General features: G+C 40.4%; 1 protein-coding gene across 1 annotated transcript in view; it reads left to right on the forward strand.

Annotated features, from left to right (window-relative positions):
• Window positions 1-22694, forward strand: part of gpr158a (G protein-coupled receptor 158a) — a 112356-nt gene that overhangs the window by 35057 nt on the left and 54605 nt on the right. Inside the window, exons 3-4 of the mRNA XM_061237354.1 lie at window positions 8012-8114; window positions 17683-17915. Of these exons, the coding sequence (XP_061093338.1) occupies window positions 8012-8114; window positions 17683-17915 (336 nt within the window). The remainder of the gene's footprint in view (window positions 1-8011; window positions 8115-17682; window positions 17916-22694) is intronic.

A 22694-nucleotide genomic window follows, 5' to 3' on the forward strand; every position in this document is an offset into this window, starting at 1 on the left:
GTATTTATATTTATTTAACCTCCTCTTGCAATGTTGAATATCAGTAGTACATAGAATATATTAATGTTTAAATACAATTACAATGGCATACATTTAATTAAGATGTGTTGTATTAAAGCCTAACACCTAACACACAAGGCTAATGGCTAAAATGTGTAAAAATAGCCAATATTGTGCTAAAACAAGCAAATAACAGTATGAATCTTTAAACTGAACAGAATGCTCTTAAATGTTATAGCCTAACAGATTAACACAGCTGCAGGGGAACAGTGTATGAAATGATAAAACTGTTAAAACACAACACATCCAGTGGCTTAAGACAAGGACAATGGCAACCAACTATTATAATTGCCAATAGGGATAAAAATGACTAACACCAAAGACTATCAATCTGTCAAATGAGCAATGTGATCTCAAATGCATTTAAAATCAATAAACAATCAATAAATGCAATTGCAATGGAACACTATATTAGATTATGAACTGCTTTATTAAACACACATCCAGTCTGTGATGCACTCCTCACTGCTATGGCCAGGAGCAATGGCTTGATGACACTCTGTGAACACATGGAAATATTACAATCATAAATATAAATATAATAAATGTTATCAGAATGTTTTCACAACATGTTAAAATATTATGAGTAGCAGTAGTTGTTAGTATATCGATACTATAATGTGACAATTTCAAAACAAACGGGTGAGTGGCATTTTGTGCTGCTAGAGAAGCCTTAGGCTTATGTTTGATGAGATGAGGCTGTCTGTGATGTTCAAAGGCAATTAATTTCAATGATATATGTGTAGACATAGAAATATACTGTAACAGAACAGAATAAGAACACTAACCTCAGATAATGAAGCATAGGCCTATGCGCTAAGAGCGCATTGCTTTTGAAATTAAATCTTATATTTAATGGTAGCCCATCAGCTGGCCTAATGGGTCTAACTTAACAGCAGCAGTCTGGGAACATCCACTTATAATAATAAGACATATATCGTGGCTTCAGAAAGTATACAGACTGAATACTTATGTAAATGAGAGATTTCAGTTTTAGATTTTTAATACATTTGCAAAAATGTCTAAAACCATATTTTCACTTTGTCATTATGGGTTATTGAGTGTAGAATGATGGCCAAAAATGTTTAAATTAAATCTGCAACACAATAAAGCATGCAAAAGGTAAACAGGTCTGAATACTTTCTAATTTGCCAAACAGCAAAATGTGAAGTTCTCGTATCAGGCTGCAGAAGGGGAAATCAGATTGGGTGAACATACAACAGGCATAGCAGTGTTGTATATGTGTATATGTTGTATACTGTATTGCATTGCTCTACAGTATATAATAAAACAAAGTCAAATATTCACAATACTTCACTTTTGGTATTGAATGTCGTTTGAGTACATAGATCCTGACTGGGAATTGTGCTCTGGCTGTTGTGCGCATCGAGGCCGTTACTTCTCTCTGAACGACAGTGTGACACAGCGAAGGGGATAGGAATTAAAACTGCACTTCCGCAAGTCTGCTGACTGGAGAGCGTTCTGCTCTGGAGCCAATTAAAAAGCCTCATCAGTGACGAGCCGGGACTGGAATCATAGGGGCCGTTTGAAAGTGAAGAGCGCTCTTCTGTTAGCTTGTAATTAGCTGGCCCAGAACTCTGCTAGGTCACAGATGAGCCCAGGTCTCCTCATCAATCAAAGTTCTGTCTCCGTTTTTTAATGTTTTTTTTTTTTTTTTTAAATGAGGCTATCCATGCTCCTGGGGAGGGGTGGGGGGAGTTTTCACAGAGCCCAGTCCAACCATGGAATGCTTCCTCCCCCCCTGTCTCTGGGGATTCTTCAGGCAGGTCTGTAATTTCATACACAAAAGATTCCAGGCACATGCACCAGCTTTTGTGTGATAGCATGTCAAGTGGCTCCCCTGCTGTAAAATCCAGCTTTTCCAGCTTCACCAGCTTGAAAATTCTGCTGGACCAGCTGGTCATGAGCTGGTCTGGCTGGGTATGAGCTTGTCAACCAGCTACCAGCTGTTTCAAAATCTATCTTGAGCTGATTTTTTTTGCAGGGTTGTGTTAAAAGAGCAGGGAGTAGTCTGACGGGTTGGAAACCCAATAGCTGAATGGGGGAGAGACATGTGCATATTTCCACACACTGTCACTGAAGAGAGTTCGTATCTATAAAAAGCACAAAGCTGAGCTGAGCAGGATGACTCATAAACACCTATGGCTCCCGAGTCAGGAACATGTCATTGAGACAACTAAGGGATGGAATGATGGACAGCTTCTGTAGGGACTTCTGAATGTGCATGTGGGTGAGAACCTTGAGCCCCAAGCTACTCCGAGACATCGATGGAGGTTTTCATTGTTTTCTTTGTAAAAAAAAGTATTTGAAAAATATTATTTTGAACCAATTTTTATTTTCTGTCAACTGCGGTTAAATTACATTGCATTACATGAATGGCATTTGGCAGACGCTCTTATCCAGAGCGACGTACAGTTGGTTAGACTAAGCAGGAGACAATCCTCCCCTGGAGCAATGCAGGGTCAAGGGCCTCGCTCAAGGGCCCAACGGCTGTGCGGATCTTATTGTGGCTACACCAGGATTCTAACCACCAACCTTGTGGGTCCCAGTCATGTACCTTAACCACTACACCCTAAACGTATTCTTTCATAGGCCTGTGACATCACCAGCATCGCCGGTCACCGTGTGAATGAGCCCGCGTTCCCCTCTCGAGCTCAGCTGCGCAGTGATTAACTGTGAAGAGCACACTTCACGCACAGTCCAGGCAGGCAGACTGCAGCCGGCTGATCCCGATGGGCTGGAATAGCTGCTTTTTTGCAGTCGGACGGGCAGTCCTGCCAAGCGAAACCATGCCAGGGCAGGGCTGCGGCCAATTACACGCTGTCTCTGGCAAAGTCAGGGTTCGACACCATAAGTCACTTCACTAAACTGAAGCCCAGCGCTTTAGGGGTTCTTCCTTAATCAAATTATTAATTTGATGGTTTTATGTTAATTACCTTTAATTACCATTCCGTGTTTCCATCTAGGCAAATAATGGTAAGGCAAGGTGTTTTATGAGAAACGTCAGGCTCGGTCCATGGCACACAGAAAACGCAAGCCCTGGGATTCCTGTTTGGAGGCTGAGAACAGGTCATCCATCATCTTGATTTCACTAAACTGAAGGCCAGTGCTTTAGGGGTTCTTCCTTAATCAAATTATCAATTACATGGTTTTCTGTTTAGATATACAGTAGGTGAGTATACTGAAAATAGAAACCCTGCCTTCATTGCTATATGAACCAGATAGTACCAAACAGAATCCCAGACAACAGATGCAGGAAACTATACGTAGTACTTTGCTTGGAGACTGGTGAGGTGTGTGACACTCTAAGCCAGTGGTGGAAAGTCCAGGGGTCAGAAAGTAAAAGTCCTGCCATCAAGCAAATTAGCTATTAGTTAGCTTGTCGAATTTACACATATCCACCTGAGACACAACGCTTGTGCAACACTCGCTACTATGTTCGTATTGCCTCAGGTGCATATTTGTAAATTTGTCAAGTTAACTGGCTAATTTGCTTGTTGCTACCGATAGCGAACTGGTATTGTTTTATAACTAGATATATAGTCTTCGCTTGGATAATAATCAATAGTATACAGAGTTTCAATGATAGCTTGTCTGGAGTGCAATTTGGGCAGCTACACATGAACAATCAGAATAAGCCCCCACGCCAATGACTGTGACAATTAGAACCAATGAGCTTGAATTATTGTACAGCAGTGCAATGTTTTGGTACAGAGTGACAGCCCGTCAACTGTAAAGCAGAATTTAAGGACTATAAACACAGGCAGAGGGTGAGTCAGCAAGTCTTTTGCGACAATAGGAAGGGATTTACAAAAATCTTACCTATTGTCCCTTTAATTAGCTCACAGCAAAGTTAGACTCTGCTGCCAGACAAATTTCTCCACTCAGACGAGGCACTGTAGCAGAGACACTTTTTCTACCTTGTTTCCCTGCCAACAGTCTGGGTCCTACAGTATCCAGAGAGACAGCTGGAAACCAGCACTATGTCATGTCATCTCAAAATGACATCACGCAAACGAATGTGAAGTCACCATTCCATGTTCCCATCCAGGCGAATAACAAGGTGTTTTATGAGAAATGTCAGGCTCGGTCCATGGCACACAGAAAGCACAGGCCCTGGGATTCCTGTTTGGAGGCTGAGAATAGGTCATCCATCATCTTGATCAAACTCATTGAATAACTGTCTGCTCTGCCTTCCCGGTGACTCACGAGGGTTAAAACCCCTTAAGAGAAATAGCCGTTTCTGTAAACATGGTTACACTGTCCTTGTTCATTTATTAGCCTCTTTAATGTTACTTTTTTAAATAAAGCCTTTCAAATATTGGCAATGGTTGACAGGTCACCGATATACCACCTGCATTTCAATGTGGCTTGCTGAATTTATGATCGGTTCTTATTTTCCCAAGGGGAATGGCCACTTGAGCAGTCAAAATGCCAATATTTAACAAGAAATTCTGATCGCTGAGCAATCAGGAAAAAAGCCTTCCCCCGCCTGCCATTCTACTGCCTGCTTTGTTTTTGTTTCTATTTTATATTGCAGCCCATGTCTATGCCTTGTAAATATGTAAATATGTTGGGACACTGAAATGGATAAATAATGCTTGGCTGTTAAAATGCATCTTGAAAGTATGTTGATGTCCAAATTGTATAACCAGGCTATATGCATTTCACCTACTTATGCTACAGCATAGATTTAATGCATGGGTATATATAAACAATTTTAGCCCTAAAAAGTGCCAATCTTTTTGAATGTATCCATATGACCTTGACATCTGACCTATATAATTGTCATCTGAGAAATATGTGCCCAGTGTCAAGCTTCAGGTGTCAGTTGTCTGTCTCAATCAGATATATAGTTCTCGAGTTATCAGCAAAAATGTGTTTTCCAAGATGGCCGCCCTACTGGACAAAAAGCTAAGTTCACAAAACAAATAGATGCTGCACTTCAGTAAATATACAGTACATCTCAGATGTACAAGGACTGGTTCCAGAGCCTTGCAGTTTCTGAGATTCCGCTGCCACAAAATTAACTGGCTAGAAGAAACAAAAGTAGAAAAAAATACTAATAATTTTGAGAGTGGTTTTGGATTAGTGGGTGGACATGGAGTCTGATGACGCATATAATTCCTGCAGGAAATCAATGTAGAAAGAAATCCAACAACTGCTATAGGCCAACCCCTATGGGGGAAGGTTAATTACTATAGGGTGAAATGCTCTGCTAAGTTAAAAGACAAAATAAGCTAGTAAAGATAGACACCATGAAAGACATGCAAACAATAATTAATGAATTGGTCCGAATTTGTTGCCATCATTTTTATGTAATGCATATTTCTTTACTCTGGTAGTGATTCATAGTTTTAGAAAATATTTTTAAAATTTGAGTATGCCGAGTAGTAGAAATCATAAAAAAGGAATCACAGTGTATGTAGGGTGGGGGGTAATTATTTATTGATCACAGAAGTCACTCAAGACAGCAATCTGACCTACATCTAAATCTCAAAAATGCAAGTGTGCCAATTGTAAATAATGTGAGCCGTATGTAAACCTTTGCTGATTTTAATGCAGGGCGTCCATTTTACAGTCTATTGGAATGTCTTGCACGTGTGGGTTTTGGCCCACCTGCTCGTGTCTGACTGATGGGCTCCGGGATGCAGGTGCTGTCTGGCGTTTCCCTTCAGCGCGCTCCCTGCCTCGGCGCATCAATCAGGGTGTTGACGGCACCTTCATCTGTGCCTATTTCTGGAGTGTTGCGTTGATGCCGGCTGACTGGAATCGCACGTGGCAGAAGGCATCCCTCAGATTCCCATCTGTTCCGGGGAGCTCGGAGTTTGTCGGAATAGAAATGAGGCAGAGGTGCAAGCGTCTGTGCTGTATCAGTCTGTAAACAGCTAGCCTGTGCACAAGCTTTTCCTGGGCTGTATCTGTACAGTATAAGAACAGCTAACCTGTGCAATAGCTTTGCCTGGGCTGTATCTGTACAGTATAAGAACATCTAACCTGTGCACAAGCTTCTCCTGGGCTGTATCTGTACAGTATAAGAACTGGAAAGCTGTCCACAAGCTTTGCCTGTGCTATATCTGTACCAGATCTGAATACACTTTATGGCTGTGGTTTGCATAGAAGTGGAATGCTGGCGCCCACATATATTTACGCCTTCCTCATCAGCAGATCACAGATCCTTTAAGACCTCACAGACACTGTCTTTAGTGCTCTTTAACCTGGTGGACAGCTAGGAATAAGCAGCAAACTTGTACAAGGAATGGGTTGGTTAAGGACAAAACAGTCTATCACAGAAATGAACAAAGCACAAATGTGTATCTGTGTCTGTGAGTCCCTGTTTCTGTGCATGTATGTGTGTGCACTTGTGCGTTTGTTAGTGTATGAGAAATGACATTTTTATCAGAATGGTATTCATTATTTTTTGCCTTCATGTGATGTCACGTCTTGTTGTTGGTGCCATTTGAAATACTAATAAGTTATATGGTAAGCCAATGGAATTGTTTGTGGTCTGGGTTAGCCATTCCTGCTGAAAATTCCAGCTAAGACCAGCTGGGATTCTAAGATAGTTTAAGATGGCCAAAACAGTTTTTGACACTTCTAGCTGGGCATAGCTGGTCTGCAACTGGTCATAGCTGGTCAAATTTGGTCTCTAGCTGGAAAAAGCTGGTCAGCTGGTTGACCAGCTAAAAGTGTCAAAAAACAGAGCTTAAACCAGCTTGACCAGCTTTGGCTGGTTTCAGCTGGAATTTTCAGCAGGGATGTTAGGCGGTAGATGCTCGATTTGGAGGAGTGCGCTTGAGCAGTCACTTGGGTGAATGGTTTGTGTAGAAACTGTAGCCAGTTGGTTATTCCCTGATTCTCTCGGGAGCTTTCTAACTGGCATGTCCACGGTATGGCAGTTCAGACTGTGACAGGGAAAATTTTCTAATTGAGGACCTTGAAACGAGTGAAGGTGACGTGTGTCTATTAAGAGTACAGTCTACATCAGAATATATAAAGTGCCATAACGCCTCTGGATGTATTGGGCAAATTCTGTGGACACTTCAAATACCGTGGCTCGGATTTGGCAGGGCATAAGTGTCTATTGTCATTATAAATTATGAGGGCTCTGCTTTTTCTACCAAGGTATTTAAATAGAATTTTTCAGCTGAGGTAACACAAAATGATGAAGATTCCATGTGTGACACGATTCCATAGAGGCCAGCAAAAAATATGAAGAGACATTCCCCCCTTGCCTTTTATAAAACGAAATCACAATTGTTTTGAAATAAAATTAAGGCCAAAATTCAAATTCTGCAAAATAAGCCTATTCTAAATTTAGATATTAATTAGATCTTGTAACTTGGCGGAGACAAAATGAAGGCTGCCAAAGATGCCCCTCGACACTTTGATTGGATTTATTAGCAATGAGTCTGCTGGAGCTGTGTTAGCTCACCAAGTGGAGATCGCTAAATATCTTGCTGAGGATATCAAAGCCACATTTAAGGGGAAAAAATCTCTAAACCATCACGGCTTAAGTATTCCTTGAATAACATAAATATTTTTTCTTTTTAAATATTACTAATTTATTAAAACACGCTATAGAGAGCTATGTTTTACATTATCGTATTGCTATGGAATATGTATGCACCCAATGCTTCTATAAAAAAGTATAAAACGTGCACTGACTGATGCTTTCATGCATCCACACGCAGTACATATGCACCCATACACGTTCCTAGGGGTACCATTCAATGCTCTCTAGAAATTCTGACTTAAGTCAAGAGCCTATTAATATGAATATTCATTATCACTTTTTAATTGTGCATTTTAGATGATTTCATGTCAATATTCCTGCCAATTTATGTGATAATGTTGCAGACCCTCTATATTGTTGACAATATAAATTAGGCTTTACAATAGTAAACACTTTTCTCTGTTTCATCTCCAGTGCATACCAATACGGGGCTACGGATTTGTGCTGGACAGATACAAGTGCCAGTGTAAGAAAGGCTTCTACCATCCCAGGAGAGTGGCTGTCAATGGCTTCAAAAGTAAGTTTCAATCCATGAATTTTGATGCAAGGATCTAAGTGACATTTTTATTGAAAAAAAGTGACAGACTAATTTAATACAGTCTGTATTTATTATGATTTACATTTCTGTGGTGTCATAAAATGTAAAAAGTTTAAATCTGGTTTTAAGTTGAATGAACTGACAAGAAAAGCTCTAAAGAACTGTAGAAATGGCAGGCAGAATCTTGAAATTCTCAGGTCTTGATATTTCAGTGCATATTTTAATATTTTATATTATATTATATAATATTATAATTGGAGATACAGTACATGTCCTCCTTATCCCTTCTTTCTTAAAAAATATCCAAACCATGATTTTTTTTTTTGGACATGGACAAATACGTTTTGTGCTATTGTGAGTAGGCTTTGTCTGTTGGGTGGCTTCCTTTGGTAAACAATTATTCGACTCTGACATAGACACTATTACAGGAGCCATAGAGATGGTGCTGGGAGTAAAGGTAGACTTAAGATAGTTTTCAGTCGAGTGTGTTAAAAAGGCAAGGAATTTGCATGTTTGTTGCATGGATAGAAGAAGAAGTATGGCATATGGCTTTGCAAGCGGCCTTAGAATGTGCTCATTTCTGTGAATCACTCTCACTAAGAGCGTCCGGTAAGTGATCACAATTATTAAATGCCTTATAGTGAGAGACAGTCAAGTACTGTAAAACACAATAATAACAACAAAAGAGCTTGACATTTTTGTGATTTGACACTAGGACCCATTCGTCATTCGTCATTAATTTAAGTAAATGCAAATGTTCTTCACGTCGTTCACAATACCAGTTTATTGCCAAACTACGACCGTGAATAAAGAAATAATGCTAACTTTTGTATCGCGAGTAAAAGTTACACATGAATGCGCTTTGAATTTGCAGCCCTGTTCCTTCTCACTTCTGCATCATTACATAATGGCTTCCCCTTCCCACACTAAGATTTCTGCCAGGATCCCTCTCGTTCGGGAGAAACACTGACCACGGACCAAACAGTTCAGTAATATTTGCTTGCTGTGGAATTTGCCAGTGGTGAGATTTCCTGAGGCGTCTGTTTACTGAATTAACCGCTCGGTTTCTCCTCTGACTGCGGTGCTCAGAAGCACTCTCCAGCTGGATTGTAAATCTCATTAGTGTCCATACTTTAATTAGCTGCGCCGTGCATCAGGAACATTCGTGTACTCAACTGAAATTGTTATTAAGGTTATTATGATTACGACAATCATTTTTATCATTATCATTTTGGTATTGATGCCTATGATTAGATTTTGGATGGTTTTGATGATGAAATGATGATTATACTATTTATATTCTATATATATATATATATAGGTTGTTATTAGTGCAAGTATAAGCAGTTATTGCAGTTTTAGTAGCAGTAGTAGAAGTATACATCAATTGCTAACCATTTACCTGACCTAGTATATTCAATACTGACTTACTGACAATAATTACACTATTTACAATATTAATTACAATATTACACTGATATCCTTACTTACTTGGCCTATTTGCCATGTGTACTGGAAATTATGTTATACAACTGATACTTTGTGAATTCTTGCATATCGGACTTGTTCTAATGACCTTGTCGTGCAATTCATACACTACACTCCAGCCAGACCTCTCTAGTCTGCTACATCTTGGCACTTGGCCCCTCCCCCACCTGCATACTTGCACTTTCTGGTCACATATTTGGCCTGTTCTGGCCATTGAGGTATATAAGACCTGGAGACAGCTGCTTACCAGTTCCATGGATTTGTATGAGAGCTGCTCAGTGGTGCAAGAAGCCAATTCAGGGAGGCTGCCATGTTTGTCTATGGGGATTTTTGCCACCAGAGCACGCCTACTGGGTACCTAAACAGGAAGGAATGAAAAGGAACTAGAGTAATTAGTTAAGTGTGAAAACATTTGGGGATTTGAAAGTGCTGTCCAAAATAGTATTAAAAAAGTCATAGTTTTGAATGGAGGAAAAGTGGGCTTTTACCCACTAGAGCAGGGGTGGGCAAACCTCTTCCTGGAACCTGTGTATGCAGGTGTTTGTTTCCATCAATTACCGATTACAATTATGAACTAATTGGCTGCATGCACCAACACTGGTTCGCTCAAAGATTAGATCACAGTAAAAGTATTCGGCTGTCATTCATCAAGAAATGTACTGTAGCTGAAATGTCATAAGATGGCATAAAAGGCTAATTATGTAATTAAGGCCAGAAGTTGATATGAAATCCAGGAATGGATACGGCCCTCGTTGCCCACCTCTGCACTAAAGACTTATTAAGCTGCAATACCTCCGGTAACCAATGGGGTTTGCAAGCTTCTGGGGGAATGTCAATTCCCCTGGTTCTGACCGCTTGGTGCTATAATAAGCTTCCCATTGTGATCAGGACAGCAGAATTCCTATCATCTTCTAACACATGCTGAAGACCCGCCTCTTTATACTGCTCCATGGCTCTGTGAACCTCCTCAGCTTTCCTTTCTTTCTTTCTGGATTTTCTTTGCAGATATTACTATCCATGGCATTTAAATGGTATTTACTTTTGACTAATTGGTCTATTTACTTTTGACTAATTGGTATTTTGTTCCCATTAACCTAATACTTATTGATTCTAAATCTATGTTCTGTGCCTGCTCGTTGATATCTCACTTTTGTGTTCCTGAGACTAACATCGATGTTCTCTACTCCTTTAAGTCTGGGTAGATTGTCTGCACATCACTTTGCAGCTGGTTCTGACAGGTCTTATGTCATGATTATGACGGCATTATGTAGGCTCTATGGCCTGTAGTTCACGTTCATTAAACCAAAGCTTCTTCCCCCAAGCCATACTCACCCTGAACTCTGGACTCTAATAATCCAATGCTGAACTATACACACCTGTACAGTACAACAGATATTTGCATTACAGGAATCTACTTGACTCTATCCCCGTCACTACAACATGTCCGTGCACTATGCGTTACAGCACCGCACATTATTAACTCGCGTCATGTTACATATTACTCTTATTTTTTGTTCTACTTGTTGATTTGCCCTGTATGCTTGTCTGCCTGTGTATATGTCATGTCATTATATTATATGTAATGTCATAAATGTGAGTTATCCAGCTGTACTGAACCAAATTCCACCAGCTTGCTGTATGGCAATAAAAGCACTTGACTTGACTTGAAGTAAAGCATTACCCGATACGGTAATACGCAAACTTGAAAGGAAGCTCAAACAAAGGAAAACCTTTGGTGATGAAGAAAGTGGAGCAGTCAGATGTGATTAATCAGATCATTAATATTGCAGAGCATGCATATAGATAGCACTCACAGTGCAGCCTCAGCCAGGTTCATTTAGACACAGAAGAGACTGACTAGGTCACAAGAAATATAATGTAATGTCACACTCAGATTCGTCATACAGAGGCTAGTTATATCTGTGGTGAATTACGGGAAGAAACTATTCATTTGCTTGTAGGGCAGACGCTTATCCAGAACTTGTGAAGCTACCACGGCTGAATATGTCTCAGTACATGTCATAGCAGCAGCGGGAATAAGCTTTTCCTTTCAAATTTGTGTTTGTTTCTTAATTGTGACTACTCTAGAGATGCAAGCTGCACAGCGAATCTTTGAAAATGACAGACTATCTTCACATCCATCAAAGGACAGAGGTGCACAATGTGTAGTAGGTGTGATTGAGAGCAGTGCTTTCACCCTCAGTAATAGCACAGAGACAGTCATTTTAGTGCATACAAAATGCCTTAAAATGATCCTTTAGAATATAACACAACATACACAAAGAGCTAGATGATTACATTATATCACCGTGTTCAAGTGGTGCAAAACAATACTCCTAAAAGAAGCATTGCCTTGCATTATTCTAAAGTGCTCATGGTACCTGGTGATCTGTAAGCATAACATTATGTCCTATCAGATTTCAGAGTGATCTGATTCTTGTTGGCAGGCGCATGGGGAATCACAGTGTGGAGGTGAACATATGCTAGACATGTAACACATTTAAATTAGTAGATTTTTTTTAAATCTTCAACATGAGATATCACTCTTATCACTCAGTTTGACGCCAGTGTCGGTGTTGTCAGTGTCAGTGTCGGTGCTCCATCGGTATAAGCAAAATGCCCTAGGTTTGCACAGGCCACAAGGCGTGTGGACCAAAAGGCGGGGTTTGAGAGTTTTTACATAAAGCAATTATGTATTTGGATAAGTGGACACAGCTGAAATGGAGAAGCAGGCATGCTGCAGGAATGCTGAGCAGCGGCAGGGCCCACAGGGCAGGTTAGCCTGAACACACAATCCCTAAGAGGGCATCAGTCAGTCTCCTCTGCAGGCCACCAAGTTTGGATATTGTAGAATGTATGTAATGTAGAAATCTTCATAGTGGAACATGTCATTTATGTCTTTATTTATGAAAATCATAATCTAATCTTATAACATAATATCATGATGAGAACAGGCCATTCAGCCCAGCAATGCTCACCTTTTCCTACCATTAAAGTGTACCTACTGCTCAGTTTTCCTAAACGCCAAATAGTACGTAGCACCTTATTGAGCCTGGTCTTCAAAACCCCCAGTGTTTATAATAAATGCAACCACAAACACACACATGCCCCTAGTATTGTCCAGCTGTGATCCTGCAGTTTGGGTAGATGCAGGGATATCTGCGGCATATTGTCATAAATCATGCATCGGGAAGCCTGTGAGAAAAACCTGTGTGGGTCTCCTACCCATAGAAGCGCACATCGCCATCTCTTCTTCCTCCTCCTCTGCCTCACCAGCTACTGCAGGTCCTCAATAAAATGACCTTGACATATTCATGGTGTGTGTGTATGTGCATGCGTGCACTTGCTTGTGTGTGTTTTGTGTCATATCCATCCTTTTGATTGTTCATCTCCCTGCTGCGCGAGTTGATCCCTGTATTTGATGTCAGTCCATGCTCCGTCAGAATTAAAGTTTACTTTTCATGAGCAGTTTCTCAGATTGAGAAGCACAGGCTATGATTGTGGTCGATGTTGATCTTGTGAATATCAATATGGTTTACCATTGCCTCAAATTCCTGTGATTCTGAGATTCATGAAAGTTGTATGAACCACAGGAGTTCAGTCTTAAGATTAAGTTCTGTAAGCAGAACGAGAGGGCACATATGGAAGTTAACAAAAGATATATTCCGCACCAACATTAGGGAGCGTTTCTTCACGCATTGAGTGGTCACTGTGTGGAATAGTTACAAAGTCTTGTTGTGAAGGCAGAAACTCTGGGGGTTTTCCAGACCAGGCTTGATATGGTGCTAGATATGATCTTGTTTTTACGTTTTCTGCTAGGTACACTGTAGGGGTAGGAAAATGGCGAGCATTGTTTGGTTGAATGGCCTGTTCTTGTCAGTATGCTATGTTATGTTATGACATACTTACAGACCATCATGAACAATCAGTCAGAAAACGTACGTAGCAGTGTCATAATGAATTGGAAGATTATTGTATACCCTGCTGAAAAAACAGCTCAAGCTAGATTTTGAAACAGCGGGTAGCTGGGTGACCAGTTCAGACCAGTTCCCAGCTCGACATTAGTTTAGCTGGTTGTCCAGTTCAGACCAGCTCCCAGTTTGTCATGTGGACATTTACCATTTACATGGTTTGACAAGCTCAACCTATGTTTTGAAACAGCTCGTAGCTACCAGCTAGACAAGCTTTATGACCAGCTTGGCCATGCTGATTGACCAGCTCATACCCAGGTAGAGCAGCTTATGACAAGCTTGACCAGCTCACTGCTCAAGCTGGTCAAGCTGGCCAAGCTGGCATAGCTGAATTATACAGCAGGGTAGTTCATACATATTTTGTTTGGCCTCAAAATCGTTTACTCATTCCCTCCTTCTGTTGCCATTGTGAAGAGACTGATATCTGGAGTTCCTGTCTTGTCCTGTCTTCCTGTATTGGGCTCACCATAGTTGGAGGAGTGTGCTAAAAATAGATAGTGAATCACCACTCAGTCCCTTCAACGTCTTGAATGCAACAGCTTAATGAAGCAATGCTGCTGTGAGGGGAAAACGCAGTGCGCAGGAGTGGTTATTATGATTCCAGTCAGAAATATGCATATTACTCCTCTGTACACTGTAGCTAATAGCGTGCTTGTGCATCATTCTTTCACTGCATAGAACTTGACATTCCTGCTTTGTATGTGCAAGTTCTATTTTTTAAAAGGTAGGGGGAGGGTGACAGGCAGCAAAATTGCTTTTTCAGGTTAAAAAGTGCTGTTTACTTAGTAAGCAAAATACAGTATTTTACACGTCATAAAACCCATAATATCATTTAGTTTCCATGTGTCTTTTTGGAAAACTGCCTTGTCATAGCTTTGAAGAAACTATGCAGAATGCTCATTTTTGGTGATATCGGCATCAACTTTGAAAGGGGAGTTGTCCAGTGTTTTGGCTGTGGCTCCATTGTGTTTATAAGCGTGTCAGGCCCAGTAATCTGTATTCACTCAAAAACAGAAAAACTTTTCAGTGACAAGATAATCTTCTACTTCCACTGTTTGAGCTTCTGTAACTTTGATTTAGTAATACTGGAAAGGATTACCTTTCAGACACCAGGATTATGTCGGTAGTTAAAAGGGTTCAATAAAAGTAGCCATTTTATTTTGGGTATGTCTTTTTCAAGCTTGTGTTAAGAAAAGGGGTGATACTTACAGTAGGTAAGAAAGTGAAAAAAAAAAATCCCTGTGAAACAGATTTTCTCAAGAACTTGAGGATGATACGACACACATACTACACTTTGCACACGTAATGTTAGGCTAACACAATCTGTGCTTTTAAATGTTAACTGTAAGCTAGCCTACTACATTTGGTTGTATTAATACCAATATGAAGAGGACCAACAGAGCCATCAGATATGCATTACGAGTGACACTTTCCCTGTGCGAGCTCAATGCAAACTTGTGGGCTAGTGTGAAAAATTATGATAATATGAGACAGAGCATAGGAGGCTTGGTTGCTAGCCTAGGTAGGTGGTCGCTAGTCTAAGCAAGTGAGTTGCCAGCCTAGGAGAGTCGGTAGCCAGGTGCTTGCATGGTCACTGCCGGCTCATCGGTCGCCGATGCCCGCTAATCAGTCACCACAGCTGGCTCATCAGTCGCTGTATCATTGGCTTACCACGATACGTGAATAGCCGCCCTTGGCCTCTCATGCGTCTAGCACCATAGTAAATGGCAAATTATTATTATAAAAAAAAATATTTTAATGTAACAGTACAGTTTTTGGCTACTCTACCCACCTACGTATATACAGTGAAAATTAAAACACGTGGCCGTAATAGCATCATGTCAGAGACAATATAGAACTACAACAGCTTTACCCACCGGCACTTGCTTTGCATATGTTTCTTATCATATAGCTGGATGAGCAAACCCCTGATAAGAAGACATCACAACCCCAGCTCTCAGCCATATGGTATGCATGCTGTGATCAAAGCTTACAGTTCTTATTGCCTACATAATCCTGTGTTTGAGGGGAAAGCCTGCTTGATAAACGTGTCAAAGTGAAATGTCAGCAGATGCTCTGTGAGTTTCCTTTTTGAAACATTCCCCTCTTGAGCATGAACTTGAATAGTATTCACAGTATCACAGTTACAGCTGTGAAAATAACACTCAGCTGCCTGGGTAAAATGGCGGAGATGAGTATTTATTTATTTATTAGTAATGCAGGGATATTGATCCAGCTATACCCGCTTGACCAGCATGAAAATTGAGCTAGTCAGGCTCGTCTTAAGCTGGTCTAGCTGTGTATGAGCAGGTCAACCAGCTAGTGCTGGTCGTGGCCTTGAAATGTAATGGGCATTCAAAATTGGGACACAAATAAAAAAGGCTATAAAATGATGAATGAATATGAATGAATATAGTTTACAGTTTATGATTAACCAATTGAGACCTAGCCGAACACTGGCGGGCAATAATGCACTTCTCCTAATATAACGTTAATAAGACCTCCTAATTCATTTTTGATCCATAAAATGTGTTTAAAAGCTAAGATTCTTGCCAAGCCAATTGTCACTCTCACATTTTTTCTAATAAGGGGTTTATAATAATACTAAAAATATAGAAAAGCCAATCCGAGAGTTCCATTGAAAAAATAATCTTTCTCATCTTTCTGTGAGGTCTCTAAGGGTTAAAATCTAAAGAATAACTGTACCTAAAATACAAAAATAATCTGAAGAAATTAGAATTGTATGGAGGTACAGTATTTACTTGCGCAATGGATATGTTTCTGGGAAGAATTAAAGAATTACACTGTGAAAATTAATTTAGTTGATCATTATACCCGGCTGTAAAATCCAGCTATGCCAGCTTAACCAGCTTGAAAATTGAGCTGGTCAAGCTGGTCTAGCTGGGTATGAGCTTTTCAGCCAGCATGGCCAAGCTGATCATAAAGCTGGTCTAGCTGGGTATGAGCTGGTCAACCAGCTAGTGCTGGTAGCCTATCGCAGCTGGTAGCTCAAAACGTAGCTTGAGCTGCACAAACCATGTGAGACCAAGATGGAAGCCGATCTGAATTGGTCAACCAGCTACCAGTTATTTAAAAACCTAGCTTTTTTCAGCAGGGTACATTTGTTATGGACTGCAGGAATGTTTTTAAAAATGTCCCTGGAAATCCCAGAAATTAAATATAAGCACTTAAATTACACTTAAGCTACAAGACTAAATCTCTTCAGTTGGGTTACGAATCTAATTTGTCAGACCATGTCAATAAAGAGCATGGGATGGAGGTAATATGGAAAATTGTGGTCCAACATAGGAACAAAAATACACAATTCAGTAGTTGCTTGAATAAACACATTGTTTGTTTTCTTAGCTCACTTTTATTGCAAGTCTGGCCGACATATTTCTGGTTTGATAGAAATATAAGTTTGTGGAATTTGAGTGCCTGTCATTATCTTTACCAAATTTTGTACACAAGTTGACATCACATTTGTGCACAAATGTAAAATAGTTCTGGGTTGGGCCTTGGCATAGAAATTGAGATATTCAGTGCTAAACTATAAAAGCATAATGTGTTTAGGAAGTTATTGGTATTTTAGTGTATCTTTTGTGTAAACTGTATGTATATACTCTGACCTTAATCTCAAACCATGTGTGTGCAGTAAATCGTTTTTTAAGGTATTGACACTTTTATAGGACTAGTACAAAATAGGTGGAAATTGCCCTCAAGGTGGGCAAAGTGGAAAGGGTAGGTCAAAAAAATTAACTGGCGGTTGACTAGGTGGACAGATTTTTGTGGAAAGTTGACCAGGACACTCGTACTCTTTCAGTGAAATCTCATTTAGGCCAGAGCAGCATAAACAACTTCCATTTTACGAACAATACATTTATACAGCTGTAAATTTACTGCCACGATTAAGTACCTTGCTTGAGGGTACAAATGTATGCCACCACTTAGGAATTGAACTTGTGACCTTGTGAAAACTTGTGAGTTACGATTCCTGGAACCAAGTCCTGTTATGCCTAATGGCTGCCATTTCTACTGTCATATAAATTGTAATTAACGTGTGACCTGGTTGGTTTGACTTCTTTCAGCTAAGGAGAAGGAGAGGGCAGTTTTGGGGAGTTCCGAAGGAGACGGGGTGACAGAGGAGGGCTCCAGCAATTGCCTGCCCTGCATGGAGGGGTGCGCATACTGTAGGGATGACACACCCTGCCACACCCAGGAAGACGGCATCCTGCGTGTGGCCATCATCTCCTTCCAGGGACTGTGCATGCTGGGAGATTTCATAGGCATGGTGCTGGCCTACCACTTCCGCAGGAATAAGGTATGTGTGGCTCACCTTCAAATTACGTGAGAAACAGTATATATGCCATGAAGATGAAATATTCCACATCTACAACCCAAGACTTTTATTCAGTCAGATTATGCTTCTGCTTTTCTTTTTCGTTATTTGCATTATGACAGTAACATACTTTTTAAAGATTGAATTATGCTCTCACTGGTAAAATCACTGGGGGATGATGAAAGTTGAATAGTGTGGTGACCTGGTCACTGAAACGAAATTATTTGTGAAGCCTATCTGACATTAATTGTAATGAGAGAAACCTGCATTCTGACGATAATACCGCCAATACTGGAATAAGGGCAAGCAAAAAATTGTACCAAATTGAACTGATGGATGTTTTCATCAACCTTGATCAATTGACTGTGACAATCAATTGGGTGATAAAAAACATTATGGTGATACCCAGTATCAGCTATAGCACTTCAGTGTGTCAAAAGAAGTGGCAGCTGGTGGTCTGTGCTTTGGAATGCTGCTAGAATGTGTGCTTGTCTGTACTCTTCTCAATGGTTGGAGGAAGCTACAGTGATTGACAAGGCATGAAGGGGATAAAATTAGGTTAAAAGGAAGATCCATGAAAAATAGAACAATCGAAAAGGCTAGAATGTTGGAAATTATACATTTATGAGAAACAAGTGAGTTCTGTGAAAGTATCCTATGGGTTCAGAGGAAAACCACAAATAATGCTTGCAGGGCAGAATTAGGCCAATACCCACTTCTAATTAATATTCAGAAAAGAGCCATCAAATTTTGGAAACATTTAAAAATGAGTGACCCCCACAGCTAACATTGCAAAGCCCTGAAATGCCAAGAGGTGGATATAGAGAAGAGTCTCCCCTGGGCCCATGACAGTGACTTCCTTCTAGGTCAGAAAATTCGACCAAACACAATTATAATAAAATAAAATATTTGACCTATTGGAAAGAAATGAAAAAACCCCAAGATAAACGTAATTGCTGTTTGGCCCTAAACAGAATGTACACCATAATAGCTGACTGACCATGGTGACAGATAGAACACAGAGGAAAAACCTTGATAATGTACACATCAATCAAAATATAATGCTGGAGAGTCTGATTGATACACTTAACGATCCAGCAACAAACTAGACAAACAAAGGGTTTTTATAACACAGGTAACAAGAGGGAAATGGCAATCAGGTGTGGGAAAAAATCAGGAAGTAAAACGTAGGTGAAACGAATGAATGAAGTGAAGTGAACTGACAGACAGACTATGGTGCGCGCAGAGGCTAACAAAACACAGAAACGCTAGGCACTTAGACAAAAGACTAGACAACAAAATACACAGAATCTGACACCCTGAGAACATAACAAATGCATCAGAATAGCGGAAAATTATGGTGCAGCTTGCCACAAACAGAGGGACAACCAGTGAGCCTATTTGGGTAGGCATATACATGTATGTCTGTAAACTGTACAGTATGTCCGCAAATACAGTATGTTCATGTGTTCAATGGTGTATGTTCTATGTAGAATGGACGTTACATGTTGATAGAGGAATGTCTGTCCTTATAATGACCAAGCACAAACAGGTATATCTAAGAAGAAAATGATTTATATTTCTGCAGAAATAGTCCAGTACCTACACACACAAAGTGGTCAAGCGTGAACTGAAGAGAGGGAGGCAGTCCCTGCTATTTTATAATCAAAAAGGTTTTTCACTAATACATTCATGATTCTACCTCTGATTGGTGAATGGTTAATATGTAAGAATATAGTAAGATAGAACAAAGTCAAATAATTGGCTATTTCTTATCATTTAGAATGTGTAATGGAAGAGCACACAGCAACCCATAACCTTCAACATCACACATCAGAAATAATTATTTGGTCTCACAGAGTCTTTCAGGATATTTTTCAGGTTTCAAGATTAAGTGTTTCCTCTGGCTCTCTAGTGATAAGATGAGCCATATATCTTCGAGCCTGGGATGATAATTGGTCAAAGGCCATCGGCCTGTGAGGGAGAGAGAAGGTGGGAGAGGAAGAAAGATACACACACGCACACGCACACACACACACACACACACACACACACACACACTTACAGGCTATATTTTGACTCCTGGTTGGCATTGGGTGGCTGAGTGAGAAATAGATAGGGAGGCGCTTTATTCAGAGCCTGGAAAGCCTGGGATCTATTGCCAGACCTGCTTCTTGAGAGGCCTCACAAGGGACTTGAGAATTTAGAGAATTTGCTGTGTGTTTATGTAAATTTAAATTACGAAGAGTCCCCATTAGTGTGATTGTGATTATATAATGAGTATACAATGGGAAAACTCTCTTCCTTATGTACAGTATATGATTTATAAGCCTAATATTTGAATCTTCCAGTTGGTGATTACTTTGAGGACTAAAATCAGGGTTCAACTCAGCCTTCATATTATGGAGATGATTGGCTGAAATAGCTTTCATGGCACTTTGCTACATACACTCACCGTGCACTTTATTAGGAACATTTTTACTTTATTACTCCTACTTATTCATGCGATTTGCTAATCAGCCAATTGTGTGGCAGCGCAATGCATACAATCATGTAGATACAGGTCTGGAGCTTCAGTTAATGTTCACATCAATAATCAGAATGGGGAAAAAATGTGATCTAAGTGACTTTGACCGTGGAATGATTGTTGGTGGCATACAGGGTGGTTTGAAAGAAACTACTGATCTCCTGGCATTTTCACGCACACTAGTCTCTAGGGTTTGCAAAGAATGGTGCAAATAACTAAAAAAGATCCAGTGAGCAGCAGTTCTGCAGACAGAAATGCCTTGTTAATGAGAGACGTCAGAGGAGAATGGCCAGACTAGTCAAAGCTGACAGGAAGGTGACAGTAATGCAAATAACCACACATTACAACAGTGGTATGCAGAACAGCATCTCTGAACACACAACACATCATAATTCTAAGTGGATAGGCTACAGCAGTAGAATTATAAAAAAAAGAAGTCTAATAAATACCTAATAAAGTGCTCACTGAGTGTATATCTGAGTACTAAAGGCAAACAACATGTGCCCACTGTGGTGCCAGGAGGGAAAAATAGGGTGCTGTCCACCAGGTGGCAGCACCGGCCCTTCATACAGGTATGGCCGCAGCTGTGATTTATTGAAATCACTGTAGCTGTGGCCAATTACCTTGTTACGAGGTCAATTCAATTCTTTTTCTCCCCATGTATAGTTGTGGAGTTGCCAGATTGGCCTTTTCGCACTACTTTTTCAATTTGCGTGAGTTACTCAACCACATATTCTACATTTTTCATTCGACAGTTTCAGTAGAGTCTAGTAGTAGGTGCTAGCATTAGCAGTAAAGCTTGTAGAAATGACTGGTGGCAACAATTAGCAGATCTTCCATTCACTGTGAATGGCAGCGGTATAGATTATGTTGATGCTTGCCGATTGCTTTTAAGTCACTATAGATAATTGCTTTGCATCCAGCAGTATTTAGTATTTAGCAACATTACCAGAAGTACAGCAGGTATGGTTGCATGACAGTAGTCGCAGTAACAACAGAGATTGGTGATAAGTGCAACATGGAATGTGAATAGGGGGCACAAAAATATTCCTCTGACATTGACAGTAAAGTGGCCTGCATGTCTTTGGATGCCTCAGACAAATTCACTGGCTCTTCTTTTTAAACCTTTTCCTCTTCTCCCGACGATCCGGGGATTAAGGGGTAGGTCCACAGCCGGATGGTGCCGCAGGAACCTGGCCAGTTATAGGTTAGAGATGGAATTTGAGTTTGCCCTTGTACAATGTTGCTTCATGATATGAAATCCTCTTTCACCATTTGTCCAAATAATGAAATCTACTGTATGAATTCTGCCTTAGGAATTCTGCAGTATGGTACAGATCATCAATAAATACTGTCGTGTCACTTTTTTTTGTTTTTCTAAATCACTCCCTTTAAGCTAGCCTTCCCGGCATCGGATATGTGAAAAGAAATACTGGGATTGATAACAATAACAATTAAGAAATAAATATATACTAATAGAAAAGAATAATAGGTCAAGCATAACAGATTGCAGATACATGTAACTAGCTACCGAATAGCCATTGACCTTTCTGTAGGAGAATGGGAGGCGCCCTTCCGCTGCATGAGAGGACTGGAGTAACACAAATCAAAATTTACAAATCCACAAATCAATGATATAAGCATGCAATATTATAAACATGGTTCTCACTTCCTCTGACATGTACTCTCCTCAGTGGACAGATGATATGTTAAGGTATGTTTTAAGAAGTGAAAATAAATGTACCAAGATATTACAATACCGTAAGACCATCACTGGGGAAAAAGTGCATTGGCCTTTGTAGCCATTTGCGAACTTCTACTTAATACAAAACACATGATTCTAAGTAACAGATCACTGCCACAAGGTATGATCTTCGCTAGCTCTTAATGCAGTCTAATGCATTCTTTATTTGGGGTGGTGGTGGGGGGTACAAAGGCTCAGCACAAAGGGCTGGGAGCGGCAGGAATCTTTACTGCACAGAAAATGCATTAAAGGGGCAATCCATCTGGTCTTTGAGACGCGGGCCTTGGGTGATGTCTGTGATTCACTGCGTCCGATGTGGGTTTTGTCACCGGAACCGGTCGACGCCAGTGCAGTGGTGCACGGCCCATCTGCGGCCGCTCTTCCCCCCCCTGCCTCGCGGAGTCCTCGTTCACGTGGTTATTATTGCCAGGCATTTCCTGCTTGGGGAACGGGCAAGGCAATCACGCCGGCTGCAGATTATCTCTCCCCA

The sequence above is a fragment of the Conger conger genome, chromosome 4 (genome assembly GCF_963514075.1).
Source record: "Conger conger chromosome 4, fConCon1.1, whole genome shotgun sequence".
NCBI lineage: Eukaryota > Metazoa > Chordata > Actinopteri > Anguilliformes > Congridae > Conger > Conger conger.